Source organism: Heteronotia binoei, chromosome 1 (genome assembly GCF_032191835.1).
Source record: "Heteronotia binoei isolate CCM8104 ecotype False Entrance Well chromosome 1, APGP_CSIRO_Hbin_v1, whole genome shotgun sequence".
NCBI lineage: Eukaryota > Metazoa > Chordata > Lepidosauria > Squamata > Gekkonidae > Heteronotia > Heteronotia binoei.
In genome coordinates, this window is record NC_083223.1 from 172,535,968 (window position 1) to 172,561,377 (window position 25,410).

The 25,410-nt window shown below is 42.7% G+C and overlaps 1 protein-coding gene across 4 annotated transcripts in view; it reads left to right on the forward strand.

Annotated features, from left to right (window-relative positions):
• The first annotated feature begins 1,013 nt into the window (after positions 1–1,013).
• CRIM1 (cysteine rich transmembrane BMP regulator 1) overlaps positions 1,014–25,410 on the forward strand; it is a 318,174-nt gene continuing 293,777 nt past the window's right edge. For all 4 annotated transcript variants that reach the window (XM_060244117.1, XM_060244134.1, XM_060244126.1 and 1 more), the window contains exon 1: positions 1,014–1,729. In XM_060244117.1, the coding sequence (XP_060100100.1) occupies positions 1,378–1,729 (352 nt within the window). In that variant the 5' untranslated portion in view covers positions 1,014–1,377. The remainder of the gene's footprint in view (positions 1,730–25,410) is intronic.

Consider the following 25,410-nt stretch of genomic DNA (forward strand, 5'->3'; position numbering starts at 1 on the left):
CAAACAATTCTGTAGCCTTTCACTTCCAAGCTATGTTGCTTGGTGTGTTTCCCAAACCTTTTTAGGCCCATGAGAAAAACAGGATTCATAACTTTTGAACATGCTATCATCATGTCCTACAGCTCAAAGTTGTACTCTATAGGAAGCAATGACTCCTCAATAGCGAACATGCCCATGGTTCTCCAAAACTCTTCCTGTCACGCAATGCCTATAAAGCAGCGTTGCCTGCCAAATCAAAATTTCAAAAAGAGAGCTTTGCATTGGGCAGAAGCTTGGTATCCTGATTTTTTTTAAACAACAAAATATCTATTCACCTGGTATTTTTTGTTTATTTTTACTAGGCTGTCCGATAACGCCAAAGTTCAAAAGGGGTGGGGACCAACCAGTCCACACGCTCTAGATGTCATGCAGCGCAATCCTATAGATACTCTCTGAGGGAAGTCAAGTTGAAATTGAATGGTATTTACTCCCCAGCCCAGAGGATCGCAGCCTTCGAATCGACTTCACTCTCTATCACATACCACCGAGAATATATTTTCCTCTCTTCCAGTTCTGCTTCCATCAGCTCTGTTCTTTATTTAATTAGGGGTTCCTCCTCGCCCGCGATCGCCCTTTCCGGACGGGCTAAGCATCCCGCTAGACCAGCGGTTGGTCGATCGGCCTATTCCCAGACACACCGCGCCCGCCTCTAGGAGCTAAAGCCACCGGCAGGGGAGGGGCAGAGCGTGAGGTGCGAGGGAAGCGGTGGGGGAGGGAAAGGGGGAACGCGAGGGAATCGCCGTGGGGCCCAAGCCGCAGCGCCTTTCCTAGCTTCGCCACAGAGAGAAAAGCTTGGGAGAGGGGTGGAGCCAGGCGGAAGGAACGTCCTATGAGCGGGAAGGAAGCCAGCCTTGGGCGGAGCTGGCTGCTCTACCGCCCAATAGGAGAGGATTGGGAGGGGTGGAGGGACAGAACGTAGGGAGCTGCGAAAGTCTGAGACGCCGAGAGAGTCCGGAGTCGAGTAGTTGGTGGCTTGGCTCGTGCTCGCTCAGTGGCGCCCGTTATAGCAGCTGCGTAGTAGCCGCGCGCGGGGTCGCAGAAGGGAGAACCAGTGCTTCTGAAAACCGGCGGGTGGCCAGGCCAGTTGGCCGGCCAGCGCACGCGCGCACACATACATCTGAGCCTGAGAGGAATAGGCGCTTCCTCCCATAGTGAGGGCGGCGAGGAGCGGGAAGCTGCCAGGAGAAGTTTGGCTGGAGCCGACGTCGTCGCCGAGAGGAAACTTTTTCTCGAGGGGCCGAGGAGGAGGTGCTGTCGCCAGCGGCGGGACTGGGCTGGTCCGTGCGGGACCCGGAGACTCCGTGTGGATTCGCGGGGGCTTCTCCGGCCCTGGCCGGGATGTACCTGGCAACGTTGTCGGCGGGGCGGAGGCGCCGGGGTGTCGGCGGTGGCTGGCACCTGGCGACGGGGTGGCTGCTGTTTCTGGCGCTGCTGCTCTTGGGGGAGTCCGGGACGCGGGCGTTCGTCTGCCTGCCTTGCGACGAGTCCAGGTGCGAGGAGCCCAAGAACTGCCCCGGCGGCGTCGTCCTGGACATCTGCGGCTGCTGCTTCATGTGTGCCCGGCAACGCAACGAGAGTTGTGGTGGTTTCTTTGGGCTCCACGGAGCCTGCGACCGGGGGCTGAGCTGTGTGATCCGCCCTCCGCTCAATGGAGACTCTCTCACCGAGTATGAAGCGGGCGTCTGTGAAGGTAAACGCGGTGGGTCGCTTTTCCCTCCCGATACCGGTGCAGATAGCCACGCCGCCCTACCTCCTTCTGGGGGAGCGTTGATAAGAAAGGGGGCGGAGTGCTTCTGGACCTCAGTGTCTTCTCCCACGTTTACTTCCTCCACCACCCCGAAAAGGCCGAGCAGACGGATTTTGGTGCTTCGGGGTTTCCCCCTTTCCCCCCTCTGCCGCTCCATTTTCAGTACACTGTTGGTGTTCAGTGTTGTGAGTACCTTGGAAGGTAGCAGTTCAGTTCCAAGGAAGGGTGGAGGCTAGCTAGTGTGGCGTATCGTTTTTTCCTCCTTTGTTGATGTGGTTGTATGATGTGCGTCTTTTTTTCCCTCCCCCCCTGTTATTTTCCGTTTGGGGCTGCATCAAATACACGTCAACAGACTGCTTCTTTAGACACCCCTTCCCCGGTCAGTTTCTGGAGTTGTGCGTTTCTACTGCCGGTATTGGAGCTATTTTTCCTTAAAAGGTGGATGAATATTTTTAGTTCTCTTTTTTCCGCTTTAAAAAGTTTTATTTGCTTATTGTTTCCACCACTTTTGAGCTCTGTAATTGCAATGGGTAACAAAAATAGAAAGTCACTTTTTGCTTCTCTGTGGAAGAAATAGGTCAATGTGTGTTTAATGTAAACATCTGGTACTAACCCTTCAGTTTACTGTTTCCTTTGACTTTGTTTTCTGTTTCCCTACCTGCTTTTACAAACTAATCCGAATAATGTTGACTTAGTACTGACTACATTGTGACTTGTTTCTGAATAGTTGCTATTAATATATAGTTTTAACATGTAATAGGTTTCTATTAAATTTGCAAGTAAGTAAATACCTAGTGATGCTCTGTCCAGCCTTTTTTTTTCTTTTGCAGTTTTGATTACTATTGCATCATTTTCTTTAGCAGCACATTTCTCAAAATATTGCAGATACCTTGACAGTATAGATCTACAGAGTAAATTATACTGTATTGATCAGTTAATGGTATTGCAATGTTTAAGATTATCTTAATTGGTATCCTTTCATCTTCTGAATTGCAGTAGTTCCTAGTCAGGTACCCATGTTGCTTATTTTGAAATTGTTAAAGAAACAAAGAATGACTGACTTGTTATGCTTATTCCTATCACTTTTGTACCAGCATGGTGAGAATACAGATCCTTCATTTTTTATGTTAAAAAAAAGAAAGAGGATAAGTCCATTCAAATTTTTATCACTTTCAGTTTGCTTTATAACAGATGGTGGAAATATACAGACAGTAGTCAAGCAAAATATTTACAAATGTGTCATGAGAAAGTTCAGAGTGTCTCTGTCACTGTCTTTTAACCTAATGAGAAAGCTTTAAAAAGAATACGGTTCTGCTAGATGAGAATCTGCATGGAAAATCCCCCCTTTGCCCATTTACAGAGTAAGATTTTTGTTTTTGTTTTGTTGATCCACTAGAGGGCTGTAGAGAGTTCAGAAATTCCTTTGAGAAGGCGGAGGCAGTCATCCAAAAAGCTATCAAAAGCATCTCTAATCTCTTCCCTCTGTTCGTTAAAAATGACATACTTAAACATTACCTTATGATATGTTAGTCTTAGTTTTATGTAAGTAAGACTGACCTGTATTTAAACTCAGGTATGCTTCTTCTCTCCCTTCTTTTTTGCTCAGTTTGGCATGATAGAGAGCATCATAGGTATCTCTGGCTTCTAAAATAATACTGATAATTCCAGTTGGATTTCTTTTTGGAATTATTAACTTCTTACTACTTTGTGCAAGTCAAGTCTGTGAAAAATGTGAGCATATTGGATGAATAAATAGCGCAAGAAATTTCTTTCGTGGAACAAGCTGAATCAATTCTGTATTCTGGCATAATGAATTTTAAGCATACTTCACAGTAATGTTAGCATGGAAGTATGTTGAAAACCTGTTGTAATACCTTGAAACCTGACTGTTTTAATTTACAGTGGTGCAGAGCTTTCTGGAAATTATAGGCAAATTATAATTCCTTAGAAGTAATGTAGCCTGTATAGTACTTGACTTCAGTGAGAAGTAAATCTGGCATATCCTGCTTAAAAATAAAAAGAATCTTTTGTATTGGGGTCTTGACAGTGTTGGTAGTTATTCCCTGCCTTAACTATCACAGGCACATAATACAACGGATTTAACTAGCTGATACTGTTACTGTTATCTCACACACAGTAATAACCAGCTGAATGAGTACTTGATAGCTGCCTTTGAATTTTTAAGAGGTTCACAAGGCTTTATTTAACCTTCCAGTTAAGAGTAAGATATAAAAACCTCTTAGCAGGTTGTTGATATTAGAAGTAGAGTTTACATCACACATTTCTTGCCACCTGTTATTAAAACTGTAAACACTGACATGAATGTAGTTTGTAGGTGAAATCTCTGCAACATAAGTGGTTAATATAGCTTTTGGAGAATATGCTAAATATATTTTTCAAATCTAATTTTTGAGTCATTTTATTCCAGTACAATTTTTATACTGAAATGACCCCTGCTGGTCACGGTGAAGAACTTATTCTGAAGCTATCTAAGGTTCCAGGGGGTGGGGGGAGTTGAAATGATGGTGAAAATTGTTTTCCTAATCCAACAAATATTAAAATGGATTATGTTTAAAATGGGAACTGTTGCTTATGATTCTTTAGAAGTGATGTATTTAGCATTAAGAAGGTTGCCTTAGATGATGCCATCTATGCCTATTGCAAAATACTGCCTACAGGTATGCTTTTTCTAGGTTTTTTTTTAAACTTTAAAACTATTTAAAAGAAGAACTTATTTCATGGCTCTGCTCTGATTTCTGTAGATTTGTGACTGTGTCCATTTGGTAAGGAAAATGCTTGATAGTTATTAAAACTAATGGTGCTTTTCTGGGTTCAACTTTCATAGAGGTGCTAAGTTGTACTAATGTAATGAGGATAATATAAAAAAAACCTTCCTTTTAAAGGAAGAAACAGTATGGCAGATTGTGATTAAGCAAGTTCATGCTTCCGTCACTTATGAATTCTTATGTCTCAGAGGGAACAGAACTGTGTGCTTGTCTGGATTTCACCATATTTACAGCTTGCATCCAAAACTGTATACTATAACTTTCCTCAGTCAAGAAAATGTATTGTCTCCAGTTTAATGCACATGCGCTGGTGAAAATCAGGAATTTGTTGTACATATTAGTCCAGCTGTTGCCTCATAACTGCATTGATTATTGAATGCAGCTATAATTGAACAGGTACTTTCCCACTCTTAATGTAGATCAAGCACAATAAAAACTATTACTGGTTAGGTAGCATCTACATGCACTTATGGAATCTATTTTGTATTTTTCACGGAAACAACTTTCTATAAGCTGTGACAGAAGAGGTTTTGAGACTCTTAAGTATGTACAGTGACAGCAATGTATGCCACTAGAAATAAAGTTAACATTACTATAACTGTTCTGTTAATAGAGAAGAGCTATGATACTTCAAATGGTTATCTGAAAGAGAGGTGAAATTCAAAGTTTTGATCATTTGTGTCACATCTCGCATATATTTGAAAATTAGGAGGAAAGATACATAGTTGAAAGGGGAGAAAATGAAACACAGAACCAGTGATATTCTACATAGCATAAGAAGTGAAGACAGTTTCCTAAATTGGATGTTAGACGGTTTCCTAAATTTGGTTTTAGTGGGAATACTGCCAAAGTACTTTAAAACTGTAATGAAGTTATTTTTAATATGGGAATTTAAATCCATAGCATGGTAGAAAGCCTCTATTATGTTAAAACAAAACCTTTTAGGCAACTTTTTAAGAATTGGGGCGATTAGCTGCTAAATGAACTGTATTAATATTTAAGGTACATGATTAGGTTTATATGTGTACTGAAGAAATGGCATTTCTCTATTTACCGTCTTCACCCTGGAATTAATCAGCTAACGGTTGTAAGCAATCACTTTTGTTATTGAAGACATATTGGTCGAGAAACAGCTTGCTGGCTTCTTTTAGCTTTGTAGATATCCTGTGTCATGGAGTTACTCCTGAGCATTTCTGTAATGGTGCTAGTCTGGATAGTTTGTAGTGTTTCTGGATGTATTGTTGTGAAATGTGAGCATCATAGCAATGTTATACAAAATCATTTTTGCTTATAAAATGTATACATAAGTAATCTTGTTGATTTTCTAATACAGTACATACACAAGTGAGTATTGCACTATTCCAATAATTTTTGATCAATTTAGAACATATTTTATATAATTCATAATCTGACTATTTTCCTTGAAATTTAATATGAAATCATACTCATGTCTATAGCATCTTTCTCTTTGCTTTACCATAATGACTGGGCTTATTTAAGTGCAAGTTTCCTTATGTTTGCATGGCATGGCTCATTACATTTTTATACATGTCTGAGTCATCAAGAAATGTGATTTTGATTTGATTGCTTATAAACAATTCTACTGTTTCTTGTGGCAGCATAGGTACACTACAAACCTGTTTAATTTTGGTATTACTGTGACATAACTTTCTCCAGCTAGTCCTGGTAGTTGCCTTTTGGTATGGTGCTGAAACTTCTGTTCAGGATCATAGTCAGCATATGCAATCTACATTTCCAAGGAAGCTAAACTAGCAAATTCAAAATTGCCTAATGTCTGTAGTGCATATATGCACTTAGATTTTTGGTGTTACACTTGCTTTTCTTGTTGAACTTCAAAGGTTGTATTTGCATGCAGCAACTTTGTCATTCTTATTCTGATTTCTAAAAATTATTTTTGAAAAACTGTATGAATTCTGAACCTCATTAAACATTTTGTAACTTGGAATGCAGTGTGATACTGTTGCTGCTATTCTTGTGCAAAATCTGTAGATAAAGCAACATTAAAAAAAATCTGGCAGTATTATGTGGCAGTCTGTTCAGGCAGTTCTGTTTGCTGTGAAATCAGTCTGGTTTAAGCTTCTGCATGCTTTTCATGTGTGAATATTACATGTAGCATTCAGAATTGTGATACAGGCCATCTAGCCCAACCCGCCGTCCCTGCTCAATGCAGGATCAACCTAGAGAGCATCCCCATGAGTGTTTGTCCAGTGGCTACTTCTGAATGGTAGCTCACTGCCTCCCTAAGTAGGTGATTCCACTGATGAACAACTCTTACTGTAAAAAAGATTTTCCTAATATCCAGGCAGTGCTTTACCGCCCTTAATTTAAACCCATTGTGACTCCTGTTCTCTGCTGCCAACAGGAACAACTAATTTTAGTACACAAGTGGATTGAGAGTTTAGATTTAATTTTGTAAACTAGTGGAATTATCTGTTTTGAACTTCTGGAGGAATTTGTGCTTAACTCTCATGGTAGTGAACAAGATTTCAGCACACAAATAAATATAGTGTTTAGCAATTGTTTCTATTTAATTTTTAATACTCATATTTCAAAGCACCATGTTGAAAGCACTTTACAGTAAAAACTCATATGAAACGGTCCCTCAGAGACAAGGTTTCACAAGTTGTCAAAACGACGGACTTTTTTCTTTTCAAAGTTGTAATTTTAAATATAGTGTATTTCTTTTCTGTTCTTTATACATTTGTGATATGTATGCTCCTGCTAGTTTAATCATGCTGCACACACAAGCAGTCATAGGGAAGTCATAAAACAATTTAGTGTAGAGGAGCACTTTATATGCCTTCTTAAATCAGTCCTGTATTCAGGATTTTTTAGAACTTTGGGTATCTTAAAGATAACCTGTTCTATTCCTGTGCATGAGGCAGAATCTGGTGTCTTCAAAATGTTTCTTCTATAGACCATGATAGAAGAACTTACATTTTGTGTTACAGTAGATACAGATACCTTGGATAACAAAATTATCCCTATTACTCATTTTCATTACTAGTGTTCCGTTGTACATGGTACACAAATTTGGCTTCCTTAATTATGCTGGAGTTAATTGTTGAAATAAAGTCATAAAATGGTAATCCTAAGTACCCTTTATTGGAAGCAGACACCACTGAACTAATGCCTAGAATTTGCTGTATATCAGACTGGTTTTATGCAGGCTTTTCTGTTGAGTGTTGGATATACTGGCAGTCTTTTAAGAACTAAAGTTAAAACTTTAGAAAATGACAGTAAAGTAGATGCTTGTTTTGCTGGAAGACTGATATTCAGCAGAGATGTATCCACTTGGATTGAAGGCTAGAAAATTATACAACCATGAAATAATATCATATAGATGTGCTGTGTGATAAAGCATCTAAGAATTTTTTTTTGCTAGTTTTGCAGTTCCTAAGTGAAAGGAAGATGATATATCAGGGTGAGAGTTATGTGTATTTAGAGTAAAGTGTAGGACAGAGGGGAAAAGCATATGATCCTGTGGAGCAGGGTTGGATCCAATCTAGTGTGAATACAAGATGCTTTATGGAAGCGGATTTTTACCTATAGTTTCTTTAGGCTTATAAAAAGCTAAATCTGAGAAGGAAAAAAGCCATTCAGGGATATGAATTGTGGATGGAGTCTTTCCTGCTGATTCTTTGAGTATCAGTCCTTCACTTGTGCTGTGGGCAGAGAGAAAGAGCTACCTGTCCTGAGTGGCTTTTTTCCTCATGGTTCTTCTGACATCAAGTTTTAGTGGGTGAGAAGGGGCTGCTGGTAGAAGGAAAATGTGAAAGCTGAGCACCTTTTTCCGCTTTGTAGCATCCAACCTAATGCCAGGTTACTTTCTATGATTTTCAGTTTATGAGGATTAGACATATAAGAATGTCCCATGTTCTCAGGTTAAATGTCATGTAAAAGTTTGGAAATGATAGGTATTAGCCATCTGTCCTGTAGCATAAAATTGTTTTATAAGTACAAATTAGATTTGAACTGAATGTTGAAGTGCACTTTTTAGGCTATATAATTATGCCTTTTTCTGTGTAATTTTTTGTCATACCTACATTGTAACAACGCTGAAAAAGATTGCTGGGCAGTTTGCTATGATGACCTTTTATTGGTCATATAATACGTGATAGTCATAGTACTGTCCTGTCTACAACTCCCTGGAAATCTTTATAGTTGAAACATTCTAATGTATTCTACTGTGGCTAAGAAACAAAGGCTAGAAGAAGGCTGTTCACATGATGGGGGCACCTTCTAAGGTGGGGTCAGCAATAGCAGAGAAACTATTTAGTTTCTACCCTACTGGTCCTTCATTTTCTACTATGAAAAATAATGACGGTTGTTCATCCCATTTGGGAAGCTCAAAGTATTGCATTTGGGGAAACTGTTATAGAGGGGGCAACCTTTGGGGGTTTGGCTAGGTTGGCCCTCATGTTTGTATGTAAGAATGTACCAACTCATTGCATTCCTCAGAGTCTTGCAATATTACTAATGATTCCTTCAGCCTCTCAGACTTGTTTCTATGGTTTAATGTGCTGCAACTGTCAAGGGCAAATGTTAATTGTCATTTATTATATATAGTATTTACCGTATTCTGTGCAAGTAGCTAGACAGGATAAGACTGCCTGTCTAAAGCAGTAGGTTTTGATGTTTGATTAAGAGGTAGCCAGTTTGTTATATTTTTTTACTATCTAGGGAGGCACTATTTACATTTGTTTTGAGGCACTGAAATACATTGGCCCTTCTCCAACTAGGTGACTTGCTTTGTAGAATGTATAATATGAAAGACAAAAAATGAGGAGTAAGAAATGATGGGATAAGGGTTTGTTAGTTACAATAAATGCAGTATTAATGCATTTAATGTTGAAAGTTAAGTTTTTATAACTTAGCATTAGATAAGGTAAAGGTTTTGACCTGGTCCAAACAGGTCAATAGATGGAGCTCTGTTTTTTGTTTGTCTGTCAACCGCAGTATATTGGCTGCTGTTTATATCAACTTTCTTAGAAAGAAGGACACAGTGGCAATTGGTGGAAGCATACTGATGGATATGACACCTTGCTTTCAATTTCCTGCTGTCAACTGCACCATGGTTAACTGCTAATGTAGTTTCTGAAACTTACTGCTAATCCGCAAAATATTACCAGCTGCTCTGAGCAAACACACCTGTGATGGGTGGCTCACTGACCTGGGTGAGCTCACTGACCTCGGGAGAATCAGTACAGTTTACAGAAGTAAGATACAAATCTTACTAAATATAACTGGATGCTTGTTTAGAAGTTGGTGCTAAGGAATTGAGATTGACTAACAAGAGAGCAGCTTGATGTCTTGGCTATTGTTGTTCGTTTATAAAATTTATACTCCATCTTTCTGCCTTCATCAGGTCCATCAAGGCATGCAAACTAATTCAGCTTCAGTGAATATCACATTGTTCCTTCACTTTTCTGTTGCATCTATAAAAAGAATTTTCACTCTTGTTAATTGGCTGTTTTGGGGGCATTGTGTCTTAGGCATTTGTATTGTTAGAAGTAGGTAATGGAAGCTTTAATGGCAAAATCTTGCGGTTAGAACAGCTTATTCTGCAATGGGCTCAGAAATGGTTCACTTCTGTACAGCATGTGTGTCTTGAGTTAACTTTTCCTATTTTTATTCTAGTAGTAATGTTTTACATAACCTGTTGCTCCTTGTAACTGAAATTGGTGATCAAGGACTTACTACTTCACTTGTGACTTTTTGGTCTGTCTTGAAGGTATTGCACTATTTTTTTTTAAATTTTATTTTACTGGGGATTGTCACAACCATTTGTAGCCATTGTTGACTTGAAAGTGCAGGGGGGCTTATTTCAAGTGTGTCTAAGATGGTGTTAATAGTGAAACAAGGAAATGCTTTGAAAATTTGAGTAATAATATTTCTTAAAGGTGCAAGTATTAGACTCTTTGGCTTAAAATCAGTCAATCCTAGATTATTTAGGTTGGCTAAGAAGAAGTATCAGATACTTTAGCTCTTGTGATGCTGTTGCCTCAGCAAACCAATTAAATAGATACATGTCTGACAAAGAACTGCTTGGTGTCTGTGGTTTTTCTCTTAGCAGGCATAATCACTGTATAAAGTTTGAGCACCTAAGATGAAGACTTATATTCTGCCCTCCACTCAAGAGTCTCAGAGTGGCTCACAATGTCCTTTAACTTCCTCCACCACAGCAGACACCCTGTGAGGTGGGCGGGGCTGAGAGGACTCTCAGAGCAGCTGCCCTTTCAAGGACAACCTCTGCCAGAGCTATTGCTGACCCAAGGCCATTCCAGCAGGTGCAAGTGGATGGATGGGGAATCAAACCCGGTTCTCCCAGATAAGAGTCAGCACACTTAACCACTACACCAAACTGGCTGAGGGTGCCACTGGGCTCAAACTTCGTTCTTTTGCTTTAGACCAACACAGTACCCAACTGAATCCTATAATCATTGTATGTGTGACTGTTAGCATTAGTGAAGTACTCCCTGTATGATAGAGACCAACAACTTTATTGAGTCTGCATACAGTTTTGGAATTTGAAAAAAGCTATAGAGGCTACCATGAAAGTTAGAAAAGAACTGCCATAGAGGAAGAGCTGGGATTGGTTTTCTGCCTTGAGAAAGAAACACTGTGTTTCTTTTTAAAGGAGGGAGAGAGAGTTGGTCCCTGCTTGATCACAGATAGAGATTACTGAACCCAGGGAAACAGAGCGCACATAGTTATGATTTGACCACCCAGGATGATTTTACTGAGAGCTGTGAAAGCCTGTTGTTCTTTTTCATTCAAGACCTTTAGTATTTATCCCAAATGGAAGTGAGTTTTAGGAAACAAATTTTTGGGTATCCATAGGTGCTATGCTTGGGACTACTAGCCACTATAACCCCTTCCTGTGAGTGTTCATGCCATTTTTTTGGATCTTTTAGAAAAGTTGCTGTGTTTTTGTTACTTTAAAAACTGATGATAATTTTTTGTACTAGTGGTAAAATTTACCACTAGTGGTAATTTTACTAGTGGTAAAAATGTTTATTTTGGCCTTCTAAGAGAGAAGAATTTGCTGCAGTGTAACTTCGAGAGGCTCTTAGCACAAGGCTTGCAGCTGATTTTTGCTGTCATTTTGTGCTTCACAAGCAACTTCAGCTTCTGTCCTGATAGTTTCTCAGTCAAAGAAAAGATAAGAGAAACAGAGTCCTCAGCACCACTAGGAAAAAAGTGTTCATATTATTGTGCTGTATAGAAGAATAGATGAAAGCAGATTTAGTATGGACTTCCACTAAAAAGCTTTTCTAAGTCCATGGCCAGTGAGTTTCAGTGATGATCAGCATATTTACTTTGAAGAAAATTCACTGTGTTTAATAGAGTTCACTGTCACATAACAGAATTCAGGGTTGCAGCCTTGAACACATGATAAGTATTGGTCCATCTAAAATTGTCTGCTGTGAGGTCAGTGGATCTGACATTCTTATCTATACATTGTTCCCAGTCCTGTTTTTAGAAGTTCTTTCACTTGGATGTGCCCATGTCTGAACTTAAGGAATGTCTTCTTGCAAAGCATATAATTTAGAGTAGACAAAGCAATAACTCCTTATATGCATCTGGAAAACTTCAGCCTGTGAAATTTTCCCACTAAAATGTGTTACTCTTTATGGTGCACAACACTCCTTGTTCTTGGGAAACTTGTGAACCTACTTCATTTTTGTAATATTTTAGTTGGTAAATTAAACATTGTACCAGCCCTTTTCAGTAGCATTTATAGTAAGTTCAAATACAGTACCATGTTCTGTGGTATAAGCAAAACACTGATGTGAAGAAGTTATGTAAGGATTCACTCAAGTTTAAAGAATTCTTTTCCTTGTAACATAATATGTGGTCCAATATGTCAGTGTCACAGATAATATTGGGGTAGAATTGGATTTTCCAGCTAGCTGGTAGAAAATAATTTGGCTACCAATCCCAGCCATAAATTTGTGATGATTTTGCTTTATTGTTGGCCTGGGTACTCTGTAATCTACCCTAGTCATTGTTTCTTGAAAGGTGCCCCTTCATTCACAGCAGTGCTGAGTAGATGTCTTATCTCTTTTCCTGAAGTTAAATTTGTGCATTCTCTTTCCTTTGATAGACCAACCCCACTTTCCTTGTTTTAAAGAAAAGGAGGGTAAGGATTGACTAGGTGAGTTTTATTCAGTCAGTATCGTGTTTTAAAGCTTACTGAGTGTGACTACCTAGGAGGGGCTGTGGCTCAGTGTTAAAACATCCCAGCTTCATAGAATAATAGAGTTGGAATGGACCTCCAGGGTCATCTAGGCCAACCCCCCAGGGGTGTCAAACATGCAATTTGGGATCCAAATCAGGCCCCTGGAGGGCTCCTGTCAGGCCCCTGGGCAACTGGCTGTCAACTGCTTCCTTCTGCATAACAGCTTGCTTTGCAAGGCTTGCTCAGTTGCACAGGAGCTATAGAGCAAAACCTCTATTTTCTCCATTGGCTAAGGCTCCTTCTTTGCGGAGTAAGGGGGGGAGGAATAACTTGCTTTGCCAGACTGCCTCAATTGCGCAAGGAGAGCCACTGAGAAATACAAAGAAAGCATCTTGAAGACCAATAAGTGCTAATGTTTTAATCATGTTTTTAATTTTTTTGAAAAAATACATTTGTGTTTGTCTGTGTTCTTTATAAAATTTATATCTTTGCTGCCAAATCTTAAATAGGTGCACACATGGCCCGGCCCAGTGAGCTCACATTTATGCCAGATTCAGCCCTCATAACAAATGGATCTGTGTCTGCATAATCTTCTGTAATATTTCATGCACCATTTTAAAAAGAACCAACCTGTTTAGTGCATTTCCAACATTTGTTAGACATATTAGTATATATCTTACACAATTTCTGTGGGGTCAAGTACCATCTATAAAACATCTTATACAAATTTTCTTTAAAAGTTACTGACCTAGTTAATTTAACGTTCAGCTTCCACAGTCTCTCCCAATCTTCTAACGTAATATTATAACCAAAATGTTTTGCCCATTGGACCATACAATATTTTACAACTTCATCTTGTGTCTTTATTTGAAGTAAATATGCATATGATTTGGAGATTAGCTTTTCTTGTGGACCCAAATAATTTTGGCAAATAAGTATTGTTCTGTATTGAAACCTGTTGCCTTGTCTTTGGCATATCTGGATTCAACTTGCATTCTCAACCACCAGTTCATTTTAATTTCCATATTTTCCAGCTCTTCTTTGGTTTTCAATTGATTATCTTTTACCAACAGGTCATCATACCTATAATTCTGATTTGATTTTAGGAGATTTGGATGAGTAAATGCTTCTACTGGAGAAACCCACCTTGGAATTTTTTGGTAAATTCTGGTCTTTAGCCATGACCACATATGGTACAAGGATTTTTGAAACCAGTGATTCTTAAAATAGGAATGGCCTTCAAGTCTTTGATACCATAAATATGCATGCCACCCCATAGTAAGATCATGTCCTTCTAACAACATTTGTCTCTTGTCATTCAGCAGTATCCAGTCTCTTACCCATAAAAGCACAGAAGCTTTATAATACAATTGCCAGTCTGGGAGGCCCATACCTGCTCTTATTTTTATTGAACATATTTCCTGAGGACTATTCCAAAGAAATGAGACATTTGTTGGCACACTTTAACACAGCAGCTAGGATTCTCTTGGCACAGAGATGGAAATCTCAGGAAATTCCCACGAAAATGGACTTGGTGGGGAAAATTCTGGAAACAGCAGAGCTGGACTTTCTATCCCAGCTGGTGGCTAAATCTAAAGAAGAAGCAAGAAAATACCGGATGAAATTTTATGCCTGGTTAGATATTCAAGACTCTTTTAAGAATTTGTGAATTTATTTCTCTTTTCCCCACCCCCCTGTATTTTATATTATAAAATTACCTTTACTGGAATTGTCAAAACTAATAGATAATTTTAACAAAAGATTATGCTGTAAAATTTTAAAATGTGGATGATGTTTAGTTTAGACATAATAATATGGGACAATTTATGTACAGAAAGTATTGTAGATTTAAGCTTGTACTTTTTGGAAGTATTTTTATGGAGAATAAGGTCAAAATATATTGTGCTTTCTATTCCCCCTATCCCCTACCCTCACTTTTTCTGAAACCAATAAAACTGGAACAAATGAGTTGGACACCACTGCCCTACACAATGCAAGAACTTCACAAATACCTCCTTCCACACCCCCCGTGACACCTGCTCCGCACCCAGAAGATGGCCAAAAAAATCCCTCCAGGATTCCTGGCCTAACTGGCCTGGAGAAAAATTGCTGCCTGACCTCCAAAACATTTCCCTGGTTGTGTAAGAAAGAACCACGAGAACTAAGCACTGATGCAACCATTCCTGCCCTTCTTATCATTATCTGCCTAAGTTCACAGAACCAGCATTGCTATCAGATGACCATCTAGCCTCTTTTAAAAACCTCCAAAGAAGGAGAGTTCACCATCTCCCAAGGAACCCTATTCCACTGAGGAGCTGCTCTGTCAGGAAGTTCTTCCTAATGTTTAGCCAAAAACGCTTTTGATTTCATTTCAACCCATTGGTTCTGGTCCAACTTTCTGGGGCAACAGAAAACAATTCTGCACCATCCTCTATATGACAGCCCTTCAGGTGATTGAAGATGGTGATCATATCACCTCTCAGTCGTCTGCTCTCCAAGCAAAACACACCCAGCTTCTTCAGCCTTCCCTCTTAGGACTTGGTCTCCAGACCCCTTACCATCTTCGTTGTCCTCCTGGACACATTCAAGCCAGTGTATATCCTTCTTAAATTGTGGTGCTCAAAACTGAACACAATATTCTAGGTGAGATTTAATCAAAACAGTGCAAAGCAACACCATCACTTTGTGTGATCTGGACACTACATTTCCATTGACACAGCCCAAAATCACATTTGCCTTTTTCGCTACAGCATCCCACTGCTGACTCATGTTCATTGTATGGTCCACTAAGACACCTAGATCTTTTCGTACATACTACTGCCAAGACAAGTTTTCCCCATACTATAATTATGTATTTGATTTTTCCAACCTTAATGCAGAACTTTACATTTATCCCTGTTATAAATTCATTTTATTTGTTTTAGCCCAATTTCCCAGTCTGTTGAGATCATTTCTGTATCCTGACTCTGTCTTCTACTGCATTTGCTACCATTCCCAATTTAGTATCATCTGCAAACTTAATAAACACAGGGTTGCCACTTTCTGGAAAGTCAGGGAAATGGAAATTGGTCAGGGAAAGTCAGGTAAATTGCATCTAAAGTCAGGGAAGTTTTGATTACAATATATTCAAGCAGTGGATTTTTGACCTGCTGCTGCAAGAGCATGATCTATTTTTATGGCAACTGGAATAGAGAAGTAGCAGAATACAAGTAAAACTTAATGATGCCTTTTCCCAGCTCCACCCCCAGCAACCAGCCTAATGTGTTTGTTGAGCTCTGTCCCTGCATGATTTCCAAGGTCTTCCTGTAGCATTTGCAAAGCAAGGCTAGTTTAAATGTATAGCAGTAAACAAACTTTAAACATCTGTTTTCATCCCTATTTGCTTGTACTTTATTTCACTTACATATAAAGGATAAGCATGTTTTTTGGGTCATGCTTGTGCATGAAATGGACATTCTCCCTAGGAGGCAGAGGACATCTTGGGTGTTTTCCCACCATCCAGTCAGGGAGGCAGGATTCAAAAAACTTCTTCCTCTTCCTGTTGGCTGTGGGAACCACCCCTCAGTTCTTTTCCTGCCTCGACAGGGAGAGCATGTGCTAGGATAGGTTCCTATCCTTTCTTGTTTGCCTTTTCCTTCTAGCCAAGTAAGATTCCTTCCTCACCTTGTTTTCTGACCTATACCTGTCCTTTCTTAATCCTCTGATCCCTTCTCTAAGCCTCCCTCCCTCCTCTACTTCTTCCCCACAACGAAGAGGAGCGGCGCGCCGGCGGCCCAGGCTGTGCCTTTTCAAGCCGCGGCGCGAAGATCAGCTGATGGTGCGCAGAGCGAGGGACGCCTTCTTAATGGACGACTCGGCCCCCAGCGCTCTGCGTGGGGCCGAAAGGCCGCCTTCCGGAGCCGGCATGACCGCGGGGCTTGCCTCGGCTGCCGGCAACGTGCCCTGTAGGGGCAGAAGAGGAGCGGAGAACGAGCGCAGGCGGCGCTGGTCATCGTCGGCAGCGGAGGAGGCCTCCTCCTCAGAACGCCAACCTGGCTCCGACGGCCATTCCGAGAAGCACAGGAAGGCGCATAAGGACGGCGACCAGCAGCTGGGCAGCCTTCAGAGACGGGGACCGGCGGATGCCACCCTCCAGGCGGGAGATTTCGATCTCCACGAGGCCCAAGCACACCAGGAAGCTGCACAGACCAGCCAGCCCCAGGCGGGCTTGGGTAACGTACCCTCTATGGGACCCTCTTTATTTGCTGATTTTTTAGAGTCAATAAGGCAGACAGTGGGTGCTGCAGTGGAAGCAGCCACCCATAGGAGACGAAGGCCCTCTAGCCCACGTCCCCCCTCCAGATCACCATCACCTAAGAGGCCCAGGGTCCAAGACCACTACTCTAGGGCCACCAGGGGTTATTTAATCAATTATCCTCTGGAAGGTGAGAGATCCCAGTATGGGGATCAGTCGGAGGAGTCAGAAGGGGGAGAACGGGAGGAGGCCGAATTCCTTTCAGATGAGGAGATAGAGGGTACGTCTGTGCCAGAACCCTCCTCACGTTTCTTCGGGGCGGAAGAGTTCCAGCCTCTCCTGGCCAAGGTACTAGCTGCCCTGGACCTCCAGGTGGCCCCTGAGGAACAGGAGGCTCCCAGTTCTCTGACCAACCCCAAGAATAAGTCCGAGGGGAACTCAGAGTTTTTTCCAAGGTATCGCTCTCCTGACAGGGCCTCCCCCTTCCCAGTATTTTTCGAGCGCCAGCTGAAAGCAGAGTGGGCCAAGCCAAGTGCCAACAGGCAGGTTCCCAACTCTGTCAGGAAGTTGTATGAGCTGCCCACCTTTGCCAATGATATGCTACAGGTACCCCTGGTAGATGCGCTGGTGGCAGCTTTACAGTCCCATGGGTTGCTAGCAGAGGACGGCCAAGGGTCCGTTCGGGACAGCTGGGACAGAAAAATTGACCTGGCCCTGAAGAGGACCCACGAGGCTACGGCCTTTGCCATCAAGGCTGCTGCTGCTAACTCCATAGTCTCTAGAGCAGCCATAGTGTGGATAAGGCCAAGGGTCCGTTCGGGACAGCTGGGACAGAAAAATTGACCTGGCCCTGAAGAGGACCCACGAGGCTACGGCCTTTGCCGTCAAGGCTGCTGCTGCTAACTCCATAGTCTCTAGAGCAGCCATAGTGTGGATAAGGCGTCTTTCACAGCTTCTACCAGACGCGGATAAAAGGATCCTGGAGGGCACCAGCAGACTCCTGCGGGCAGCTGAATTCTCAGCAGATGCTTCCCTGGATGCCCTTACCTTCTCTGCCAGAGCAATGGCGTCCAACGCTGTGGCAAGAAGGGGCCTATGGCTTTGGGCCTGGCCGGCTGACATACATTCAAAGTCGATCGTTTCAGCCTACCCTTTCCAAGGAGAGAAGCTATTCGGAGACGCCCTGGAGAAGATCCTCGTGGAGACACGGGACAAAAAGAAGGCCATGCCCAAGTTCCTCAGACGTCCAGACAGACGGGGATTTGGACCCCTCCAGCGCCTCCAAGCCCAAACAAGAGTTTAGAAAAGCAGCCTGGGGTCAACCCAAGCAAAATTTCCGTAAGCAGTGGAAGCATACACGTTCACCCGTACCTCGACGACCTGTTACTAAGATCCTCATCGAGGAGGAATGCAGAGCGGGACGTCCAGAGTACCATCAACTGCCTTCAGCAGCACGGTTTCCTAATCAATCTGGACAAGAGCCACCTGCGGCCGACCCAGAGACTGGAGCACCTGGGCATGATAATCGACACGAACCTGAGAGCCATCTTCCTCTCAGAAGCCAAGATTTTGAAGACCGTGACGCTCGTGCGACAGGTGATCCAAGAGCCGTCATCGACGCTCCAAACGCTGGCAAAACTCATGGGCCTTCTAATTTCAAACCTAGAGGCCTTGCAGTGGGGCCGCCATCACACCAGGCGGTTGCAGATGTTCCTACGTCCCTATCAGCTACAAATCATGGAGAGAAGCTCCATATCACTGACGTTACCCTTGGGGGTAAAGGAGAGCCTTATGTGGTGGACCAAGGCCAGCAACCTGCGTCAGGGGAAAATCTTCGCAGAGGGAGAGCTGCAACTGTTTTCGGATGCCAGCCTATCGGGTTGGGGGGCAACCCTCAACGAGACTCCCACGCAGGGTCGGTGGACGTCCAAGGAATCGAACCTCCCAATCAACCTCTTGGAGCTTCGGGCAATCCGACTAGCCTTGCTTCACTTCCAGGACCAAGTATCAGGACAGCATGTCCTGATACGAACGGATAACATAGCAGCGAAAGCCTACATAAACAATCAAGGGGGGTCCAGGTCCAGCTCCCTCTACAGGGAGGCCGAGAAGCTGTTCAGATGGGTGGAGTGCCACCTGAAGTCGATAAGAGCGGAACATATCAAAGGGACGTGCAACGTCAAGGCAGACTGGCTCAGCTGGGAAAACATTCAGGCGGGAGAGTGGTCTCTCAACAAGTCTCTGTTCCTGAAGATAGTGGAGCATTTTGGATCTCCAGCTGTGGACCTATTCACATCTCATCAAAACCACCAACTTCTCCGATTCTTCACAAGGTACTTCCACAGTCAGGTGGAGGCCACAGACGCACTAACATCCCCGTGGCCACAAGACCTCCTGTATGCCTTCCCTCCAATTCCAGTCATCCCGAGGTTACTCAGAAAGATCAGGGCACTGGGGGCCGAGGTCATCTTGGTTGCACCCTGGTGGCCTCGACGTCCCTGGTTTTCTTCAATCCAACAGATGGCCATGGAGGATCCACTCCATCTGCCAACCTGGCCAGACATGCTGCTGCAGGGGCCTGTGTGGCACCCTCATCCAGACTGGCTGGGATTGACCGCGTGGAGGTTGAGAGGAGATCGCTGTTAGATCTAGGGTATACTAGCGAGGTGACTAGCACCATACTAGCATCTAGAAAAGAATCCACCACGCGGATCTATAACATGTCCTGGAAGGCCTTCCACAGGTAGTGCCGGAGGAAGAAGGTGGACCCATTACGTCCCACTGTCCCTAAGGTCCTCCAATTCCTTCAGGACGGTCTGCAGTCAGGCCTGAGGCCAGCCACCCTCAGGCGGCAGTTCGCAGCACTGTCCTCAGTGCTTCAACAGGTGGAGGGCACGAGCCTGTCGTCTCACCCGCACATCCGACGGTTCCTTAGAGGGGCCTCCTTGAGCTCGCCACCACAATCTCACCGCTTTCCGACTTGGAGACTGAACCCGGTGCTGTCAGCCCTGACAGGCCCGCCCTTCGAGCCACTCATATCTGTGCCCCTAAAGATGATGCGCATGAAGACGATCTTCCTGGTGGCAATCACGTCAGCCAGAAGGGTTTCCGAAATCGGAGCACTGTCGGCGAAAAAGGAGCTATGCGTATTCCACAAGGACAAAGTGGTCCTCTACCCGGACCCTACCTTCCAACCTAAAGTATCATCTAAATTCCACCAAAGTCAAGAAATCAACCTACCTTCCTTTTGTCCGGATCCCAAGCACCCGAAGGAGCGCACGTGGCACACGCTGAACGTACGCAGGGCAATTAAGATCTACCTGATCAGAACAGAACCTCTGCGTAAGACGGACTCCTTGTTCATCAACGTGACGGCACCCAGAATGGGCCTGAAGATGTCCAAGTCTGCCATTAGTTACGCCATCAAACAGTGTATAACAGAGGCATACAAGACATTACATCTCAAGATCCCACCAGGGATCACGGCACACTTGACCAGAAGCGCAGCCACCAACGCAGCCTTCAACAGGAACGCCTCAGTTGAGGAGGTGTGCAAGGCGGCTACGTGGTCCTCTATCTCCACTTTCGTGCGACACTACAAACTGAATTCCTACGCATCGGCGGACGCGGCCTTTGGCAGACGAATCCTGCAACATGTGCTACCTGAGTAGGGTGACCCCACCCTAACTAGCCTACTGCTCTGGGAGCACCCAAGATGTCCTCTGCCTCCTAGGGAGAACGACCCTTGGCATTTACCGTGAGGGGTCCTTCTCCTAGGAGGTCAGGAGGACATCTTGCCCTCCTGTCTGTCGCCCTACCCTGGGCAACCTATACTCTATTTCTTCTGTCAACCTTTAACTGAAGTCTCTCATACTACTGTTCGTTGCCCGTTTGGCTTGTTTCTTGTTTTTTCTATCTGCTAGGGTCTGCCTCTTCTGGCCGGTCCATTAGGCCTGAGACTACGGTCGTTGGCAGACGGTTAGTTACGTATGTTAGAAGTTTTTGTTTTTTCTAGATACATTTATTTACATACTGCTGCTCGGAGTCACCCGAACTGAGGGGTGGTTCCCACAGCCAACAGGAAGAGGAAGAAGTTTTTTGAATCCTGCCTCCCTGATTGGACGGTGGGAAAACACCCAAGATGTCCTCCTGACCTCCTAGGAGAAGGACCCCTCACGGTAAGTGCCAAGGGTCGTTTTGTCTCCAGCACAAAGTTGCAAATGAGTTTTGCCGCTGTTGGATTTCACAGACAACCAGCACTTTCTACTCTGCACCATGCAAAGTAAATTTTGCAAATGTGATTTCTTGTTCCTGCTGGAGTTTACAGAGTACCAACTTTTTCACCCTCTTTCCTGACTTCTCCCATGCATAAAGGTTGCAAATGAGGGTTGTCTGCTTCTCTAGATTGCAGAAACTCCACCTTCTTTCTTGCTGATGATCTGTTCATTACTCTTTCTGGAACCAGAAAGTGAAAGTAAAATATTCCTAGCTTTGGAAAGTTCCTGCTTGTTAGCATTCAGAGTTTACTTGAATTGAAGTTTGTATCTTGGTGTAATTTTTGGTGCAATTGCAAAACAGATGTCACTGCAGTTAATGTTGGAAGAAGCTGACATGAAATCTTTTACTTTGACAAATATTTTTGCAGTTGAGACTTGTGTAGTTGTAGAGCATTTCATTAAGCCTTGCATTAATGCAACACAACCTATTCATTTTTAAACTCGTTATATCTGAATGGTGGTCAGGGAAAGTCAGGAAAATGAAGTATAAAATTTTAGTGGTAAACCCTGAAGCATCCCCTCTGTTTTTTCAGCCAAATAATTTATAAAGATGTTAAAACAAGCTAAATCCCTTGAATCTTCCATGGAAAAAAGTAGGTAATGTGTTCAGTGAAACTTCTATCTGGGACCCTGGAAAGTATGTGCCAATCAGATGAAACAATATGGACCTTGATAGGCCAATGTTCTGACTCCATATAAATAAACTTCATATGATCACTTGTCTGTGGAGAATCAGTCAAGGATCATTCAGTATATCCCTTTGACAAGAAATAGGTTTTTAAAATATTTGAGAAGCCAAAATCAGCACATGCTGAAATAGTCTTCCTTATTAAAATTACAGTTGTTGACTTGAGTGTGTAGCCAAGATTTATTACATTTTTTCCTGCTAGTGCCTCTTACTAGTTTTGCTTTCAAATTTCCATCTCCTTTCCCAGACATCTCATCTGTTCTCTATCGGGGTCTTGAATATGTTCCACAATCTTTAATGATGCTACATACTATGGCAGCAATTCAGAAAAGCCTATTGCATATAGATTTGACTTTTATCCCAAGCCCCCAAAAACTGTTTTGGGTGTGCAAGCATACTCACAGGTACATTTCTTTAAACTGTTGGTACAGTTTAAAGAAATGTGTGCTCTATGACTATGGCAATGTTAGAGCTTTTTGTGCTTTTTATTACTTGGAACTGTCTGCACTGTGGCAGAATTCATAGGGATGAGTAGGCTTGCCTAAGATATGGTTTTGTTTTCAGGTAGACTTGTTTTCCTTCTTTTTAAATGTGACAAGTGGAAAGGAATTTCTTCATGAATCTGTTAAAGAGGCTAGGTAAGTGACAAATGCTGGCAGTAGAGATAGGCATGAACTGGGAAAACGGTGATTAAGTTCATTGGTTCATGTTGATCTGTGTTTTTTTCAATTTCATGAAAGATTTATGGATCATTGATTCATTTGGTTCTGGAGGAGTACGGTGGCCCCCAGGTGGGCTAGAGATGCCAAACCTGTGGCAAACACTTCAGCAGACTCTCCTCTACCTGCTATCCAAGTTCAGTGAGAATTGGATTTTGGGGGGCCGTGTTACAGCCCCCCAAAGCAGGTGCCCCCAGCACAGTGCACAGCTGCTCTCATGCATTCATAGAGCCATCCAAATCATAAAAGACTTCCACAGGATACCCCTTTGACTGCCCTCCAGGTTGTGTGTAGAATGGCTTGGAGGGGGGGAGATTCTAGGGTGCATAAAGGTGCAAAGGAGGGATGTGTTGAATACCCAGGAAAGCAGGTAGGGTGGAGTAAAACAATTGGCAGAACAACCCCCCCCCCACACACACACACCAGAGTAGGGGTATCATGCCTGGCCCTGACAGAGGTTTGCAATGGCTTCTGAGCTTGTTGGTTTTGGTAAACTGATAGAAATCAAACATTAAAACAAAAGCTTATGATTTAATAATAAAGATGATGCAGCCCAGTCAAGGGAAACATTTCCCAGAATGGCTCAGCAAGTTGAATTTGAAAACAAAAAATAAAACAGCCACATTGGCACGAGCAGAATAACAACCCCCTGCAGAATCACTAAATTTTGAAAAATGAAAGATAAAGGAATGCAACAAACATGAACCTCTGTAGCTCAGATCCCTGAACACCACAGAGACACAAGGAAGTTGGTTTGTTCTCTGTGTTTAAAAGAAATAAAAGAACATCAAAATAACAAATTAGGATTTGAAATAAAATTATAGAAGTAAGGCAAGAAATAGAGGGATGGGTCTGTGAAATCGATAGGGCACAAACAAATGGGTTCTGTGAATAAGCAAAACCCCAGCAATAACAAATAAGTTTGGGGAAAACAAACAAAAAATACCTAAAACACAAATGGCTCTCCCTCGGGGCTAAGGTCCCTTAACCCACAGAGGAGCAATTGGCAACACCTTCCTAGCTGGAAGAGGTTTTTAAACTTGTCCCACAATGTGGGACTGGAGGACAGAAGGAGTCCCTATACTCTACCATGCATCAACAGCCAAATAAACTATCTCCCAGTGCATCTAACGCATGCAGAAGCTGCTGGTAAAGTGAAAGCAGCTGACTCCAGGTGTGACGACAAATACCATCGGCTCCCATGGAGCAGAATAGAAATTCCATGATGGGCTCTCAGAGCTGCCAATCAAGCTAGAGCCAACTGCTATGGGTGTTTCTAGGGTTCTCATGATCACTCCATCTCCAGCATTTCCTAGGAATTGATTGCATCAGTGCCAGACTGTCTAGAAAAATGAACTGATAATGACCCAAACAAACCATGTAGGAAAAAGAGAGGTTCGTTTTCCAGTTCATGCATGATGTAATGAAACAAACCAGATCGGAATGAACCACAAATCTAACCATTTGCACAGATTGCAATTCAAGGATCGTTTCATGCATAAGTCTAGTTGGCAGTATTGGATAGGTTCTTATACTGCGTGTTCTTAACACTACTGCACTGTACTCCTGATTTTAGATTGTATGGAGTTTATTATAACCCATTACTTGTCATGCACACTGCATGCTTTGTGGTTAAATGTTTGTCTATATGCCAGATATGATGCACTACTTAGACATGCTTAAATGGGAAAGAAACTTTTGCAGTATGATTCAAAATACACCTGGGTAAATATGTACGGTATGCATAGATGCAGGGTAGTGTCAAAGAAATGCTTAGATGATGAAAACATTACATGAATAACGCACTGAGTAGGAGAGGAATGAAGACAGTGCAGTAATGAGCTGTTTTATTTCCTTTCCCCCCTTGCAAACCTGGAACATGCAAGTGTGTGTATGTATGGATTATAAAATGAGGCCTACCTGGACTGACCCCTAGGTGGAAGTAATTACTAACATCTACGGTGAAGAGGGGTTGTGGGCCTATATGAGTACCGCTGATGAGATTCCAAATAGTCACTATTCACACTACTCCTGCTGTGCAACTGTGAGTCAGTTTAGAAGCTGTTGTGCAGTGGTCCAGATGGCAGCAGCTGGTCTTGAATCAGCAGAAGTCTCATTTGATTCCCCCCCCCCCTCCTGCACCAGTTTTGTTCCATATCTGAATAGGTTTTACTGTGTCAGACTGCATTCTCAGAGCTGGTGAGAAACTGGGACTATGATGATGTGCTTGATCTTTCCCAACCAGCTGGTATCTAGCGTTTTATCTACTGCTTCGAAATTGTGTGTAATTCCAAATAGGAAAAATGTGACAGCTTGAAAATCATTTGAATATTTTGAATACATTGACCTTTGCCCATTGTCCCTTTGCCCTTAGTTTAGATGCTCCTCCTGCCTCACCCTAGTTGCACTATTAAAGGGATTGCTGAGATCTGCCAATGTTCATTAATTCATGCTTCAGTAGTTACTGCACAATCAAGTGTTTCAGAAAGGTAAGATCAGAATTAAACATAGGCTACGTAGATTGTTTCCAGAAACAGTATTTTAATGTCAAAGTGTCCCTTTTTTCTTGTTCCTGCCACTGACAGCTAGTACTATGGAGCAGAGGCAGAGAAACAAGCAGTAGAATAACATCAAGATTTGGAATAACTAATCCTGAATGTTATGAAGACAAACTTAATATGGGTATGTAACTTTCAGCAGCAGTTCCTTGTTTC